Raw genomic sequence first — 18878 nt, 5'->3', positions numbered from 1 at the left:
TACATTCTACTCTAGTGGGGCATTTGTTTCGCCATTTTGATACTACCCTTAGTTGATTTTGGGGGGGTGATTTTGAGTATTTTAGATTACTGATCTGTACAGGGGTAATTGGCACTGGTCTCTGATGTAAATTCCTTTTGTTATCAATGAAGTTATACCATTTACCCAAAAAAAAAATGGGAATACAAAGGGGAAAATAGTGAACAAGTAGGTGGTTCGGTTCGGCTCGGCTCAGGTTTTCTTGCCGAACTAATGAAATCGTTGACGAGTCGTGGCAAAAAATGTGTTTGTTCACCGGGAATAACTTTCGATTTTAGATCGAGTTCCTATTAATCAGAGCGGATCATCTAGTTCATTGAAATTGCATAACCAAAATGGAAAGAAGATGGATTTTGGGCAATTTACTTGGCCCAAGCAAACTTTGGTCATTTTTTCTTGGCCCAAATGGATTTTCTAAATCGATTTATCCTGACCAAATTGTTAGTTTACTCTATTTATTATCAGGATGGATCAGAATAATGCATTATCCCATGTATTTAGTAGTGATTTTCAGACCAAGGGCCCATGATGCGGTCTCCTCCTAGGCCCAGTTCCTAGTAGAACCCATAAGATCGCGCTTAATAGGGATTGTTGCCAAAGTCATTACTTAAAATAACTTAATGGTCAGGATATAACACGTTAGCTTTCTTTTGCTTGTGCGTTGTATTGTAATTTTTGCATGAAAATTTATTGAAACTTTAGAGTAAGATTTGATTGTTAGGTTTTACAAATACAGTAGAGTTTTTTATTCCAAATAATATAGATTTTGAAAATTATAGATCCAAATTCCAAAGGAAATAAATATTTATTGTAAATTTATATAAGAAGCTCAAGAACTATTAGTTACATGTAATTTACATTATAACTCCTACACTAAATTTGTTAACATAAGTTTAAAAGTAAATGAATTTTATAACTTGGTGAATGAGCTTTTATTTTTGAGAAGTCACAGCACAATGATTTCTTATTTAAATTCCCTCTAGATATGTTAAAATTTATTAAATTATGTTTTACTTAATTTGTAAAATACAGTAATATATATACCCTTTACTTTTAATTAGCCAGTAATTAATATGAGAATGAGTTATACTATACAGTACAATTAATTAAAATGAAAGTTAAATGAAATTAAAAATGTAAATTATGGCGTAAATGAATAATATAATTATGACCCTACTAATTAAATTGAAAATATCTCAGGAGGTATATACATATATATATACCTATCTCAGGAGGTATGACTTGGAAGAGTTGGTTATCGTGCTTAATTTTTTAAGTTTATGATATTTGTGGAAAAGTGACTTGAAATTTTTTTAATTTTTTTTATGGTCGATTTATAGAGATAGGAAATTTTTTATCCTTTTAAAATAAGCTAAAATTTAAGAAAATTATTTGGTGAATACAAAATCAAACTCTTCCTTGAATAATAATATTAAATTAAATTAAATAGATTATATATTAGATTTTTTTTATTCTATTAATAGATATTTACCCTCTTAACTAGCATGAGAACGAGTAATAATAATTGATAAAATTGTAATTAAAATCAAAATGTAGTATTAAAAGATCAATTGTGAGGTCCAGAATTAATCATATTTATTTTGATCTTTCATATTGCAGCGGATCATAATATGTGTTATCTCATTTCATGTACCATAGCGCTTGCCAACTTATGGAGTATGATGATAACCTCTCAGTTTGTTCGCCTAATAAAAAGGGGCAAAAAAAAACCTTTCTTCTGTAAGTTTGGCCAACAAAAAATATTCCTTTTCAAGTTAATAAACAAAGTAATACAATTTCAACTCTAAGATTTCAGACTTTTCAGTCTGTGTCCAATCACGTCCAATATTACATATTCGCATAATGCCAATTTTGCAATAATTTTGTGATAACGGAATAATCAGCTGAAAAACATTAAACATGTAGTCAACATAAAAAATATATATTTAAATTAAATTATTAAAATAATATTGATACCCTTTAGATATGCCCAGAAAAGCAGTAAAACGTTTTCAACATTGAGAAACTCAGCCGCATTTGGACCCACTTTCGGCTTTTAAAAGGGTTTGGTATGCATTAATTAGTCTCCATTATTATAAACTTCAATTTCTATCGTCAGGTTGATAGTTATCTAAAATCTAAAAACCTTTATTATTATTATTATTATTATTATTATTATAAACTTCGATTTCTTCGTCAGCTCCATAGTTATCTTCGTATTTATAGAGAAATTTTAAATATTTACCAATCTTAAGACATTCAAGTAAATAAACCAAATTTTTTGAAGTTTTTCTGCAAATACAAATCTCTTATATATGTGTGTGTGTGTGTATAAAGAATTCAACACTGCACTAAACCTGAGGTAAGGAACGTATAGAGCTTCCGCTATCCTTTCAAGGGAAGACAACTTGTGATTTGATTAATATCGACTAAGGTCAATCATCGTTGCGTGATGGCATCACTAAACTCAGTGCCAAGTGCAAGGTATTTGTCGATTGCAAGAAAGGGATGGTTTGATTTACCATATTTAAATTATGCCATTATAAATCAACATTAATTAGTACAAGCGATTTGACATTTATTTTTCTTATTAAGTAAGATCTCTAATTTGATTTGTAAATTGATCAATTCGCGCTGAAAGAATTTACTTCTTAGTTGATTGATTCAACTCGATTACGAATTATTTGGTACTTATTGGATTTTCGAATATCAAGCGACAGCAAATAAAAAAAGTCATCATATTTATTTATAATTAATAAAAAGTAAATATTTCTTTTGGTGAATAAGAAGTTTTAATAACTCATGAAAAATATATTAAAATAAATAAATTATTAAAAAAATAGAAATTAGAGTCATTCTTGTGTGGCGACCGATGAATATTCATTCCCTCCTAGGGTAAACTTTACAGAGACAGCAGGGAGTGAGAGAGGGGAAAGAGGAGAAGTTACATCGACGAATCAAATCGAATATAAGTGGAGAGGGGGCTCTCCGATTCCCACAGCTGAGCAGAGCAGCCACAAACAAGGGAGGAAGGAGGAGACGACGAAGGCGGCCGAGCAGGCGGCAGCAGCAGCCCCGCAACAGAGATGGAGAGCACGGCTTTGTTAGCGGGGCTTCAGCCCAATTCCCTAATCTACCCCTCTCGTCAACCTCACACTCTCGGCCTCTTCCCTTCATTCACTCCTTCGTCCGCCTCCTCTTGGGAGAGGAAACTCCTCTCCCCTGCTCCATCCCTCAAGGTACCGTATAGGCAGTCCCTTCTTTTGAGCAGCAATGCCGGGCGGCCGCGGGCATCCCACTTAAGACGAGACGCCACATTATCCGAGACTTACAGGTGCGAAATGCTTTTGAGGCCTGTGATTTCATTGCATTTGCTTCCTGCTATATCTGCAGTTAGCCCGAATAGTTGTATTGTATGCTGCTCATCACTAGGGAGGGACTTCGTTTCACTGGTGCCAGGAGGGTGGTGATGTTTGTGTTGGCCTCATGTTTTGATTCTAGTTGCTGAACGTGGATTTTTGATGGGACGAGTGAAATCTTTTGGAAAATAAATAAATAAATAATAAATCTGACTTTTGCTTAAAGTAGAGTATTGGGATGCTGATTTGACCCTTCATGGTTCCGTGGATATCGTGGAATGTTATCGGGCATATTCGATGCAAAACTGTTGGGCTGATGTTTCTATCCTGTTTTCTCTTTTCATCTGCTGATATGTTTTTCTTGCCGAAACAGCGATGTAACTGAATTAGCCGACTTAGACTGGGATAACCTTGGATTTGGCTTCATTCCAACTGATTATATGTACACGATGAAATGTGATCGAGGTGGAAAATTTGCCAATGGCGAACTGCAGCGTTTTGGGAATATTGAGTTGAGCCCTTCGGCAGGGGTGCTAAATTATGGCCAGGTTAGAGTTCCACCATTCTGGAAGGCTTCACTGAGATCTTTCCCTTAAAAGTATTCATGGAGAGCAAGAAATGCTAAAGCTTTTTACATGCTCTAGCATTTTCTTCGATAATAATGATGGCTTGGGGACCACATGCATCGTGTTGTTGGTTGCTTTTTACAATTCACTTCACTGGCCTTTTCATTTGTATGTCTAGGGATTGTTTGAGGGTCTGAAAGCATACAGGAAGGAAGACGGTAACATCCTATTATTTCGTCCTGAAGAAAATGCTCTGCGCATGAGGATGGGGGCAGAGCGCATGTGCATGCCAGCGCCGACTGTTGAGCAATTTGTGGAAGCTGTAAAGGCTACTGTTCTGGCAAACAAACGCTGGGTAATGGAAAGACAATAGATGTGGAGTTCCATTTCTTGTTTAAGCTGGCTGTCTGTCTTATGATAGCAATTCTCTTCTTTTAGATTCCCCCGACAGGAAAGGGTTCCCTATATATAAGGCCATTGCTGATGGGAACAGGCGCTGTTCTTGGTCTTGCTCCCGCTCCTGAGTACACCTTCCTCATTTACGTTTCACCCGTCGGGAACTATTTTAAGGTTTGTTGTTCCTTTTGGATTCCATACTGTAATGTGACGTATGCTTTTATTCCAGTTATTAGCTTTACTGAGCATTGGACATAAGATTGTCTACTCATTGGCTATAAGATGCCAGGTCAACTTGTTTATCTTGCTGGGTGAATTCAAAAAATATCAACATAAAAAAATGTGGATGAGTAAAAGCAAAATATTTACTTGCAGCGATTGATATTAAGGACTCGTTGGATTTATATATGTTGTTTATTTACATGTTTTAGCTGGTCACATGATTTTGAATATTCCATTATCAATTTTGCTGATTGGAATGATTATCATGCATTGCCTTGTTCATGCTTCTAATGAAACTTTCATCGGGCAATACTCAGTTTAGAGATGTAAAGGCCACAGTTGTAACTTAGGTTGTGTTTGTTTGGACTGCTGAAAATTAAGTGCTTAAATTTTAAGCACTCAATGAAATAAGTGCAATAAGTGGTTAATAGATTAAGTCAAAATTGTTTGGGAAAGCAAATTCTGAAAATTTGAAAAATTTTAGGATTGAATTAACGTGTCAACCCTATATTTTCTTTCCTTTTCACTTTTGCCCCAACCTTTAATTTTTTTTACAATTTCTGAAATTTTTTTTGAAAAAAGGGTTTGAGCCAAAGGTGATTGGAGCGGGGACCGGCATTGGAGCCCCCACCACCTGATCTCTAGATCGAAGAAGTTCAGAAAGGAAAAAAAAAAATTTGAATGGCGCAGAGCTCGATCGAAGGCAAGGGGCAGTGGTGGCTGGGATCGGGGCCACCACTGCCCCTTGCTTCAATCGAGCTTCGAACCCTTATGTGCCCCTATCTCTCTCTAACACTCTGCCCAAGATTTGGGAAATGGAACCAGATTGCAAAATAAAAAAAGTTCAGGGGCACAGTTGCAAATAAGCCAAAAGTTGCCCCTGCTGAGCGAGTCAGCAAAAATAGAGCTGAATGAATAAGTAGCTATTGGATTACTTAATAATCCAACTTTACTCAACTCAACTCTATTCTTTCCAAAATTTGACAATATGATAATTACTGTTTTGTTTTTTTCCTTTCTTTTAATAATACATTTTCACTCATACTTTTTCCTTAACCATTCTTAAGTTTTCTTATGCTGCTAACTAGGGCTGTCTTATGCCACCAATTTGGGAAGTAAATATCTTATTCTTTTATCCTTCAGAAAGATGTTCCCTTTGATAGTAACCACATTTGTAGTATGAAGAGAAACCTGTGCACATCCTTTTCATAACTGTAGTGTCATATTTTTGTTGTCATCCTATGAACTATGCGCCTAGAAATTCATCTTTATTCATGTTTGTTTAAAAAAAAAAGGATTATTTGTTAAAAGTACTAAATGCAGCAGGTTTTTCATTCTAATGATTACTGAATAAGATAGGTAGAATAGAGTGAGAGTTTTCTGCCTGTTAACAGAAGTAAAGCAAGGCTTTCATTTTCTGAGGAATGGGAAAAGCAAGTCTATTGTTTGTTCTTTTTGGTTTGGGAAATAGCAACTGTCTCTAGTTCTTTATAAACAGAGAACCCTTTTACTTGTGTAGCTTTGATTTGTAATTTTACTGATTCCCACACCAGGGAGTCATTGTGTTTTCTTTATTTTAACCATCAAGAAGTTTACTACTTGTAGCTCCTTTAAGCTTTCGTTTGATAATGAATACGTAGTTCCCAGCCAAGTTCAAATCAAACATTAGTGACAATTCAATATACTTAATGCAGGAAGGTGTAGCACCAATAAGCTTGGTGGTGGAACATGAATTACATAGGGCAACTCCAGGTGGTACCGGAGGAGTCAAAACTATTGGAAACTATGCTGCTGTAAGTGCTGCATCTTGTTAACTGAACAGATATTCTTGTTTCTTTCCTAATTCCTAGACTTCAATAATTTGTAATACTGAGCTTCAAAGATCAAGGGTTTAAGTTTAAATAGGTAAAAAAATAGCTAAGATTTTCAAGTAAAAATGTTGCTTAGTCTGTATAATACTTTAGAGATCACGAGAAGTGCAGAATTTTATGGCATATATCAGGCTTTGCTTAGTTACCGTTATTTTAACTTTTGGGAGATGAGATTCTTACAACTTGATGAAATCAACTTTTTCAAGTATGAAGCTTTTAAATTAAGCCTGGAAGAGTAAATACTTTTAACTCTGTTACTCTTATTCCTAGCTAATAATCACTCTTCTGTTCTATTATGAGCTTATTTGGTTACTCGGGGAGGAGACAGATGGTTTAGCTTTTAGTAATGGGTTATGATGACTAACAGTCCCTTATATTACCTGGCTTGTTTTAGGTTCTTAAGGCGCAGTCTGTTGCAAAAGCCCAAGGCTATTCTGATGTTCTTTACCTGGACTGTGTACATAAGAAGTACCTGGAGGAAGTCTCCTCATGTAATGTCTTTGTTGCAAAGGTACTTGTATTGATGAAGTAGTTTCCCTTTTTAATTATGAAAATACAGTCTCATTGTAGAGTTAAGGTTCTTTCCATTACCGTGACTTTATAGGGTAATGTTATATCAACTCCAGCAATAAAAGGGACGATCTTACCTGGCATTACGAGGAAGAGCATAATTGATGTTGCTCGTGGTCAAGGTTTCCAGGTAATTTAATTCAAGGTGCTAGTCTATGTCCAGGTCTACAACTACTCTCATGCAGTTTGACAGTATCATCTTAGAAAGATGTTTACCTTAAAAATTTTATTCTTCCGAACAGTGCCATGCTTCATCTGGTCATTAAACATCTTTGTACATCATGTGTTGGTATTCTTTAAGGTTTAACATCACTCTCGGGGAGTCGAGCAATCCAGCTGCTGCTATAACTTGGGACATTGAATTTTTGAACCTCTGTGTGGAGGCCATCGTTGTAGTATTCACAAATTAATGACATTTTATGGCTTTTTGTTTGGTAAAGCTGTCCATTTTCTCTTAGAGCCACTGAAGCTAGCTTTTATACAATAGCTGGGATATAGAAATATAGATGTCAAGGGTGAATGGCAGGCCAAATAAACTGAGCTAGAAAAACCCTTTAGATTCTCCTCGGCTTTTGAGTTTCTTCCCGATGGGGCGTGAATACATTATTCCTCTTATATTTTCCTGTGTATTTGGACTTGTAACTTTATGCAAAAGAAAGCAAAATTGCGTGAATTAGTTCTTGTTCATGTCCTCTGTGCTCATCTGGCAAAAATTGCAGGTTGAGGAGCGGCTTGTAGCAGTGGATGAATTGCTCGAAGCTGATGAAGTTTTCTGCACAGGAACAGCTGTGGTCATATCACCAGTGGGAAGCATCACTTACCGTGGTACAAGGTAAGAATTGGGAATTTGTATGGTAGGAAACCTGTGACATATAGTGGAAGCTGAATTCTAGTGATCTTCTAGATACTACAAGGCAGCCAGGACATGTGTACTATATTTAGGATTTCCCTTCGTGTGTCACAATGCATCCTTTGTAAGGTCAATCGGGTAGCTCTCCAATTTTGGCCATGTTTTATCGAGGATTAGGGGAACTGACTTACAAAAAAATCATTGTGGTGTGCAATTCCATTCAATTCCTCCATACGGAACGCAGTCCCAGTACTTATAGGAGGAAGGTAATGATTTCTCTTTAAAGGAATCAGGACGTACCGAAGTAATCGATATTTTATATTGGTTGCAGAGTGCCTTATGTAGAGGGAGGTTTTGGCCCAGTGGCGCAGCAATTATATTCGACGCTCACCAGACTACAGATGGGTCTCATCGAGGACAAGATGAGTTGGACTGTTGAGTTGAGGTAAGGAATCTGAAGTGATCGATCGAGTTATATCGCTCTCTTGTAGTAAGGGGGATGCCGTTTCCTCCATTAAAATTATCTAGCACCAGTTGATTGATGTAGATGAGATTTTTGCAGTGTCCACTTAAGGACTTGTCCGTAAGATCTGCCCAATGTTTCTGGTTGTGTTGTGACAACGACTAGGATATGTCTTGAAATCTATAATCTAATTTCTCGTTGGTGCTTTAAGTCGCGACCTGCTAATTCGGCAATTGCGTCTTCCAACGGCAGATATAAGACTTGCTTTCCGTCCTCATTCCGAAGAATGATTGAATTCTTTATCTTGGTCATTATCAATGATGACACTATTTGGTCAAAAAACAATTTGCGAGGTTAGGTATATACACGACCACCACCTTCTCAGCTCGTCTTGTCTGCATGCTGTCGATATCGGACGGTACAGGATGCCAAAGCAGATGGTGTTATCTCCTCCACCTTTTGATATCGAGGAAGATGAAAAGAGTTTTGTGTCCACAATGTTCATGCTTAGTTGTCTCAACTGGTATTCCCGATTATGTACAGCTATGTGAAACCTCGAGCACATCCTCGTCTCTTGCGATCTGAGGCTGTACCACAGCTGTTCGCCCGATTGTGACTCCACTCACAGTGAAACTCTATATGCAAGGCGCAATTCGTTCATCCCTTAAAGGGATAGAACTTTCAGCTTGGTAGTAGAACTAGAAGTGCTCGACCCAGCAGCTTCTTTCGATTTATGGACCTCTCTTCCGGCACCCGATATTCCCGAGAAGAGCGCTCATGCGAGTTCATGCAATCCTCGATGGTACAAGGAGTGAACATAATCACCTTGCTTGAACTCGGGATGTAAACTCCGGGCACTGACATCCAGCCAGAAATAGGGCCAATAGTTTCCCAACACATTTTGGATTGTAATCACAGCTAACTTTCTATAATGCGAAGTGATTACACGAACTTCCCTAAGTTCGAGTGGACCCTTTTAGACCTTGTAGATTATAGGAGGAATTTTTACCTAAAGAAAGCCGCAATTATTACGGGAGATACTCAAACTTAAGATATGAAGGCAACTAACTCAAGTCTCATCTATAGTTGAAATTAATCCCTGTTAGAATAATAATTTAGTCCTGATTATAAGGTGCTTTCAACTAATTTTGAATACCTGCTTTGTGGATAAAATTTGTTCCGCTAATTATTTCACATCTCGTGGTTGAGACACTATAGTTATAATTCATTTTGAAATGTCTTAGGAAAGGTTTTTCTAGAGTCACTAGGAGTCAATGCCCGTCATGCTAGACGACATGTTTGACTTGGTGAGTATGCGTTGAAATTTCGGTAAAATGTCTTTTGTTCTTGTCACTTTTTTAAAAGAAAAAATTAGTGGTCGCCCGCAAATTATCCATTTGACCCATTTTGCAATCAATCTACTCATCCGCGTCCTATTAATTTCACTAATTTTGTTTTATTTTACATATTTCCTACTTTATCAATGGAGTCATTATGACTGCCTTTTCATCGTCTAGACAAATCAATTCAAAACGGGGAAACGCATGCATGCGTAAAAGTCAATTCCATTAATTAGATATCTCAATTACCCGTATTTTCTTTCTGTTCATTTGTTTAAGGAAAAAAAAAAACAATACTTTTTGTTGAGTCTTCTGCGACCTAGCAAAATTCCAAAAGCAAGCAATAGTGTCGTACGTAAAGCATGACATCGAGTCATTACATGATTGGACTGCATATTGTCCTTAATTTTATGCGTTGTATTTACTTCAGGGCAAGATCAAGATAGATGTCCAAGTATATTGATTAATCTTGTAATGATATTTACTCTTGAATATTCATTCACCAATCCCCAGCTCCAAGAACTAACGGTGTTTATTTCCGATATCATCTGATGCAATCAAACGTGCCGTGAATCTCTGCTTTACATTAATTGCTTGAAGAAAACTTGGTGTGGAAAGGACTCGTTTCTTATCAGAACTAACTATGATGTCAATAATTCATCATTATCAGCCCAGATATAGACCAAGTTAAACTAATAAACTAGATTAACCTCGATGAACTCTATACATGTACGGAAATTCGATACAATAGTATCCGTGCATAACAAATTAAAGGCTCCGATAAGAACAACATAATTCGATGAACTGTTGATAACGTTGGAGGGACACCAGTACTATGGTGATGTAGGTGTCATTTGGAGAGCCCACAAACATGTGAGGACATAAAGTGATGATCGATCATTTCTCTCAATAATGATCATCTTTCTATAATTACCGCCAATAAAAGGCAAAAGAATTATAAATAGTCAAATGGATACAATGCCCAAGAAATTATAGCCATCTCCCTTTTAAGAGTAAAACAAGAGATCAGAGGGAAAGTGCCTTGAGGACATTGCAACCTTGAGAGAGATCAATCATCCTTCATTCAATTTGTCAAAACACTTTTGTACACAAACATATATATATATATATATATATATATATTAATATTTCATTATAACAATTACTAAAAGTTCTAGAAGGAGTAAATTTAACCACACCCCAATTTAGGGGGACTAAAAAGGCTCGGCTTCGACACTCATCGGGATGACAAAACAAGCGAACGAATCGAAGAGGTGGAGGCAGCCCGATATCGACCGTTGACGACGGAGCAAGTTGATGCCAACTATACCGAGTATAACTCGAGGTTCACGGTGAGAATTTGTGTGTCAATATTTAGGGAACCGAGATAAAGAAAGGTTTTTGTGTTGGTATGGCCTACTGGGAAGACCATTTCTCTCCTGCGCATATGAAAAGTTGTGTGTGTACTTCTTTCTTTCTCCAAACTTTTTACGAGCACTAAGGTGGAATATTTCTTCGGAGACTAATGTGAACGAAGTGAAATTCAATGGGAGATTTTGGGCAACAGCCCATCTTTGACCTTTGTTACCCGTAAATCTCAGTCTTATTAAATATATAATTCTTTTGGAAGGATAATTCATTTTTTTTAATTACAAAAGAATCTTATAAGTCTGATACGAAAAAAGAAAAATTTAACTAAAAGGACGCAGTTAGTCTTATTAGTAAAAGTTAAATCTAATATATAGATTAGAAGACGCGTTTTACTGCATTATTCCATTCTTTAATCTACCTCGGTCTTTACGGCTTTATTTGTAAGAAAAAGTCTTCTGTCTTTTCTAGTAAAATTAGGAGCAAAATACGATGATGTACCTTCTCCAAATAATCCATCGTTGACCCGAAAGTTCCATTGAATTAGCCCCCACAAAGCACTGAATTTAATATATCTAAGAGGAAAAAAAAAGTTATCCATAAAAAAAAGTAAAAAAAGAAAGTTAATGAAATTAATAAAAACTAGATGAAAACTCGCACGTTGCACGAACGATTAGTAAGTAATTTTATATAGAAATTTTGAAATATCAAAACTTATTCGTATTGTTAATTAAAATAGAATAAATATTTTATTAGAATAATCAATATCGAAAAAATTAATTTTAAAAATTCATTCTACAAACTCAAATTCAACTAAAGAATAAGAATAAATAAATAAAATTACTGAAAGTTAATGGAGAAAATATTTCTATCAAATTGCGAAACAAAAATAAAAAAGAAATATTCAAGGTATGTAAAACAAAATAGTCTTACCGTTACAGAAGCGACGTCCATAAGATAACCTAATAGAAATCCAGTCAAAACGATCAATATCGAAACAATCAATTTCGGATAAAGTTCATTCAACAAATCAAAATTCAATCAAGAAAAAAGGAAATTTTGCAGAAGATTATTAAAACAATCAAAATATCATAGTAATAATTTTGAAATTTATACTAAAAAATTTCTTTCTATGAATCCAAATTCAACCATGAAAAAGAACAATTTGGAGAAGAAAGTTAAAAGGAGATTTGGAATTATGTACATAATATTGTTCTCCTTTAATCGATTCTCGGCTTGACAGAGGACTATACATATACACAAAGGTTGAATTTATCAGAAAATAATAATTATATATTTTATATATTTAGCCTATATATACTAACCATTATAATCTATATATATTTAATTGAAGTGACAACTATATATATATATATCCCATCTATATATATTTTGTTGCGACAACTACATTTTTTATATTATATATATATATATAGCAATACAAATTATTCCAATGCCTTTATTGAGCTATATTCTATTATAATCTAAATATTGAGAGATGTATATGTATAATCTATATATTCTATTACATGTTTTGTTTAATTATATATATTTCAGTGTGCCTTATGTCATACTTATTCCCTTATATGTATTTGGTTGTGCCTTATATATAAAATTTATATATTTACGATATAATTAATTAATTAAATTTCCTTAATAAGAATATAAAAATTTCCTTAGTGTAAGCGATTTCTTTCATTTATAAAAATATGATAATTTTTTTAATATAAATCGATGACGTAACAATATGAGAAAATTTCATTTTTTATTTTTGATGATGCAAAATTCTCCCGTGCTTTTGCGTTTGCTTTGTTGTACAATAAAATGCAAAGCATAACAAAAACCTGTCCCTTTTAGGACATGTCATGTCGTTCAACTTTTGTCTCGAGCAAAGACAGAGCGTCAATCATCCCAAAAATGCAAAATTTTCATGTGAACGAGTTAAAAGCGGACATCTACCCATCCATCCAAAAAATGAAAAGAAAGACTTAAAAGACAGGCAGCCTAATCATTAATTCACTTTTGATCCTCAATTATATGCCAAGATCATATGTATTAATGATATCAGCCTTACGCTAAAGCTCTTGCATTTGTTAATTGTAAATATTTGACATTGCTCCAAGCTTCTAGATTTCTTTCTTTTCTCTTTTACCTCTTTGTTTCCGCAAATAAAATTCCATTAGTTATATAAGCGATTGGTTGAGTCAATATTAGACTCAAAAGCTAGAGCTATCTTCATGAGGCAATTTGTGACTTGACACTTTACCTATGGGTATCACGTATGAATTTGAACACCTACTCTCAAGAATGATTTTGAGCTGGGCTTGAACTCCCGCATCAGGACTTATAATCACGGGTCCCCTTTCTTATTCCACGATCGGGCAAGATGAGTTTTCTTTTTGCACTCGAACTGATTGACGACCACGAATTTCAACACTCAGCCTTGATTAGAATGAGGCGCATGTTGGCTGCATTGACAATAGGCTGGGCATGGCATGATGTGAGCCTCCACATCCATACGAATATATAACTCGCTCTGATATCATATAAAATTCCATTTGAGTCAATTTCAAATAAAAAAAAAAACTCGAGCTAATAGGTTCTTATACATAATCTCTTATACGTCTTGGGATCTCTTTCTGTTTTTTCGATATGTGATCGACAAATCTCAATAATTTCTTATTTACTGAATAATAAACGTGAATTGATTCAAGCAGCTTGACGTTTGTTTTCCTAAAGTAAAGTCTCGTATTCAACTCTTGTGAATAAGAAAATTCATGTTATGAGCGCGTTATCTCTTAATGGACCAACTCGGCCCGAACTCGATTAACCAGAGTCGATTTGACTTCTAGATATAAAAATATACACAGAAAAAAATAATAAATTTAATTGGCATTCCCCAAAACAAAGAAAAATGTTCTTCCAGAAGGTTATTTGAATAACAGTTGTTTCAAATCGACGAGGGGAATTTAATGTGAATGATGACTATTACTTGTTCAGTCCAGTCAATCACTAGCTAATATTGATCTCACGAGTAATAAGTAATTAAGGGGAACATACAGAAGCTCCTTTCGTGTTGACCTGCGACGACTGGCTGAAGAGCCTGTCGAGCATGTATAAATCTCATGGAATTCCATGGCAACCATCCCGATGGAGTGGATGTTCGGGATTGATAGCATCAAATGCTCAAAAGCAGGACCGATAATTTTCCCGATATAGAGGTATGGTGACATATAGACGATTGAACTGATATTCCAGAAGAAGGGTCAAAATCGTGTGTAACCGTAGGGAGGCCATTGGAACGATTCAAAGCCCAGTCGTCAGATGTCTGACTTCTATTTGTACTTTGAATTGCGTAATGAGCTCATCATCCACAACGCCTCAAGCAGAGGACTTTTTCCAGGAGGTTACCTGACCTGTATGGAAGGATCAATCACAGGATTGTTTCTATCCTTCCCCTACCTAGCTGCCTCGAGTAGTATAATTTCAGTTATGCATGAATATTGTTTACTTGCATTGATGTATGATTTATCTTTATGCTAGCAGATGATTGGTCTATGCTATTCCTTGAGTCGCCTAGATATCTCTATTTAGATCTTATTGGTTGTTTGCTCTGATTGATCTGTCATATACACGCTATTTCGCATTAAAGGCTAGCTTTTTTGGATGAGAGTCCGGCCGAAGTGCCAAACTTTATAGAAAAGGAATCATACAATACAAAAGCGGGGTAAAGTATTAAATCCCCATATAGCGAATTGAGGGCATTTGGAACTTGACAAAGAACATCCTATACCGGTGATATATAACATAGATGACATATCCCTACCAATTCTTGCTCAAAACATGGGATTTCTCTATCGATCAATCGGTCCATGCCAACATGAATTAGCGGTCACCAGCATTCAGCACGCTGCTGGCAGTTGGTGATATATAGCCATGAACATCTACCAAGTAATTAAAGCGTAATTCAGTTAGGTCACTTGTAATCGTGACCATTCATCGGTCGGGTGCTCTAACGGATTTGGATATCATATAATTCATACATTAATAAAAATTATGGAGAGATTCTCCAGTGGCAAAGACGACGAGAAAACCTTGAGTCTCCTGTTCTGTCATTTCTCTTTTTTCCACATTATATTATGCATAAAGTTTCAATCTTTTCTGCTTTTCTCCCTCCCTCCTTTTTGAAATCCTCTCCATGCTTTCTCTCCTCCAGCCATTACTCTCTCTCTCTCTCTCCCTGTCTGTCTATTCTCTTATATATATATATATATAGCAACAATATCACAATCATTCACCATTCATTATCATCATCCACTGGCAATAATAGAGAGAGAGAGAAATATAGAGAGCTCCACAGGAGAAATTGTCAAGAAGTTGTTCACTGATCTCTTTCTCTGAAGAATTAAATAAACAAGACCTATGGGGAGAGCTCCCTGCTGTGACAAAGCCAATGTCAAGAAAGGCCCGTGGTCCCCTGAGGAAGACGCGACCCTCAAGTCCTACATTGAAGAACATGGCCCCGTTGGCAATTGGATCGCCCTGCCACAAAAGATCGGTAATTAAGCAATAGCCATTCTATGATTTATCTATCAGGATCTACGTGTAATTTATGTATTTGTAAGTTTTTGGAGCACTTTTTTTCTGTTTTTAGGCCTCAAGAGATGTGGCAAGAGCTGCCGGCTTCGATGGTTGAATTACCTTAGGCCGAACATCAAGCATGGAGGGTTCTCCGAGGAGGAGGACAAAATCATTTGCAGCCTCTACATAAATATCGGAAGCAGGTACGAATTACTGAATTGTCTGTAATTTAGGCCGGTTGGAAAGAATTAATAGTTGAGAAAGTTCCATATCATAGGACCGTATTCTTCGTTCTCAACTTGTGAAAAGTATATATCTTGCATAACTCTAGATCTGGAAACGAATCCAAGTAAAATCACATAGTACGTGAGCATGAATCGTGATAGCTGATGGTCTAAATACACTATACAAATGACCTGCGTGCATAATCACTTAATGTGCAGGTGGTCTATTATAGCCGCGCAATTGCCAGGACGAACTGATAATGATATCAAGAACTACTGGAACACGAAGTTGAAGAAGAAGCTCTGGGGCAAGCAACGTAACAAGGAACATCATGCTCGGAAAAATAACTCCAAGAGGGGAAGTACGAATATATCATCAGAGAACGACAATTTCTCGGTAATTTCTGGGACAGCAAGTGACTGGTCTGAGCTTCAACAAGAAGTGACTAAGGCGCCATTGGCAAATATGAACCAGAACCCTAACCTGACGACCAGTGACCAGTCATCTGTATGGGAGTTGCTCGTGCAGCTCGGAGGAAGATTTTCTCCGAACTACAATCAAGAACCTGTCCCGACAAACACCAATATGGTCCAAAACCGAAACGATATTATTCCCCATTCAAGTTATTATAACCCCTTTGAAAGAAACATGCTTCTTGCCTCTTCACAGCCTTTGGGCAACTCCCTCACCGGGGCTCTACCTACCCTATACGACACGAGCGGGTTGGATAACGTTAACTCTACAGTTGTTCTCGACCCCAATATGCTCCAAGATTTCTCGATGAGTGAAGTCGATAAGTACCATGGTCGGCTGAACCTGCTATCAGACGGGCTGAATACGAGCAACAATTATGGCACCGACGGGATGATGAACGGAAGCATATGTAGTAGCGCTCTTAGTAACAACTATGAAGGGAGCAACATTATCTGGGAAGAAATAAGCTCCCTTCTTGCAGATAACAGCACTTGTCGTCCTCCATTGCTGTGTGACTATGAAGCTCATTATCAATCACTCGAAGGAGGCTGGAGAGGGCCGGAAGATTCTTGTTTTGAGGATCAGCCGAGGTTGTATGTGCCTGTGGGGCATAGTTAACGGAATCCTATGGGAGTAATTAGATGTGGTACGTTGTTAAATTATATACATACAACATATATGGAGATATATGTTTATTTGGTGTCGGCACTTTGTTGGCAAACCCTAGTGGGATTATCTATTTTGTTTGTCTTTTCTTAATTAACTTTTTGGATAATATATTTTAGCTAGCCTCACTCCATTCGGATATTCTTCTTATCAACACTTCAGGGATAGTAGTATCATATATAAGCTAATAATAATTCATGCTACCTCTAAATGTTCGATGTCGTCCATCAGTGGTTGTGGGACTTGAGACAGACAAATTGGATGTGGAACAACAACCATAAGTATGTGCAACGTCTGTATAAGAATTCTTCGGTTTATTATGAAAAATCATGCATTTTGAGTCTTAACAATTATAACTTGGATGTTCTCAGGAAGTATAACGCGATTCTTATGGACGTGTTGATGACTTACTTAATTACCCCGAGTTTAAACTCGAGATTTCTATTTTTTTTTATCCTAAGAAACAAAAAGGGAAAGGGCACGCATTGTGTGCATGTTGAGAGGCTTACATCTGAAAGAGAAACAAAAAGTTCAGATATCTATATATGAGCAAACATATCCAAAAGCGAAAACTTTTGCTGACCCCTTTTTTTAGCCTACACGAATCATCAGTACCAATCATGCATACAGAATTGCTGATAGATAAGAAAAAATTTCAGAAAATCAAACTGATCTAGAGTCAGTTTTGGTACTGACTAATAATATCCAAATTTCGTACACTGGAAAAAAAATCCAAATTTCCAATTATAGTATTATGATATGTGCCTTTTCTTATGAGAAAAACGGAATATAGATTACAAGGAACTCTCTTCAATCCGCGTGACCTTATGGGCAAAATTCATCACCATGTAGTTCGCCATGAATAAGAATTTTCAGTAGAATGCGTCAACATCTGATGCTTGCGTGCACGCGAAACCAGTCAAGCATCTGTTTGTCCTTGTTTAATTGTTATAAATCAGTAAACTAATAACATCATATAACTGGATAGTCTGGATATGCTTATAACAGTTCATAATTAATAACGTTGAATAGGGATCGTGTTCAACACTTTGTGATATTGTGATAGCTAATGTATATGATAATTGGTGACTGTATGTGCTTTCGGCGTAAATAAAGACTCGATCGGCTTGAGATACAGATCATAGTTCTATGCTTATGTTAGTAATACATAGCTAGATATGAACATTTTAATTTTGTGTCTGTCAAGCTTCTAATTATTCAACCCAACCTCTTTCAGAAAGATGTATCTACTAATATATATTAGACATATATATTATATACATATATAATGTTATATTTTCACAAGTTGTTCTAGTGGTGGAAGCAAAAGTTGGCAACATGGCTGCACTTTATGGTCAACTTCAAGTCTGAAACATCTGATGCATCCATACATCTGGTCTTTCACCCTGTGCATAACTCAAATTAAAAAAAAAAGGAAGGAAAATTAAATTGATAAAACAGTCACCTGAAATCAAGGGGCGGTATGAACAACTTAAAAATTATGTCCAGTACCAAACCTAACTGATGATGATGATGGGTTGTAATTTTCTGTAATGTGGAAAGGGAATTACATTAATACATATATGTAGGACATGCAAATATAATTAATTAATGAGAAAAGGTCTAAGCTTTAGTGCCAGAATAACTAGATATTATAGATACGTAACAATTAATTAATTAAAATTTTAAAAAGAGAATTAGCTAAGAGCATTTCTTTCAACGCCGTCAAGCAAAGGACAACAGCCTCGAGACGACCCTTCCTCAAACCTGTGCAATTTGTTGTTTTCTTTCAATTTTTTTTAACCAGGATAAAATATATTATCTCACTCACTTTAATTTAATTATTGTTTATGATAAATTTAATTTCTTTATAGGATACCCATCGAAA

General features: G+C 35.9%; 2 protein-coding genes across 2 annotated transcripts; both read left to right on the top strand.

Annotated features, from left to right (window-relative positions):
• The first annotated feature begins 2932 nt into the window (after nucleotides 1-2932).
• LOC116208100 (branched-chain amino acid aminotransferase 2, chloroplastic) lies at nucleotides 2933-8613 on the top strand. Its single transcript, XM_031541338.1, has 9 exons — nucleotides 2933-3373; nucleotides 3772-3946; nucleotides 4143-4319; nucleotides 4403-4534; nucleotides 6277-6375; nucleotides 6848-6964; nucleotides 7058-7153; nucleotides 7743-7855; nucleotides 8205-8613. Exons 1-9 carry the CDS (start codon nucleotides 3126-3128, stop codon nucleotides 8320-8322), a joined length of 1275 nt encoding a protein of 424 aa, XP_031397198.1. The 5' UTR covers nucleotides 2933-3125; the 3' UTR covers nucleotides 8323-8613.
• A 6652-nt stretch (nucleotides 8614-15265) lies between these two features.
• LOC116207288 (transcription factor RAX3-like) lies at nucleotides 15266-17276 on the top strand. Its single transcript, XM_031540192.1, has 3 exons — nucleotides 15266-15602; nucleotides 15699-15828; nucleotides 16069-17276. The coding sequence occupies exons 1-3, from the start codon at nucleotides 15467-15469 to the stop codon at nucleotides 16940-16942; spliced, it is 1140 nt and encodes a 379-aa protein (XP_031396052.1). The 5' UTR covers nucleotides 15266-15466; the 3' UTR covers nucleotides 16943-17276.
• The last annotated feature ends 1602 nt before the right edge of the window (nucleotides 17277-18878 follow it).

The sequence above is a fragment of the Punica granatum genome, chromosome 5, assembly GCF_007655135.1.
Source record: "Punica granatum isolate Tunisia-2019 chromosome 5, ASM765513v2, whole genome shotgun sequence".
Taxonomy (NCBI): domain Eukaryota; kingdom Viridiplantae; phylum Streptophyta; class Magnoliopsida; order Myrtales; family Lythraceae; genus Punica; species Punica granatum.
Note: the sequence above shows the minus strand (reverse complement) of the source record. Positions and strands in the feature narration are given on the sequence as shown.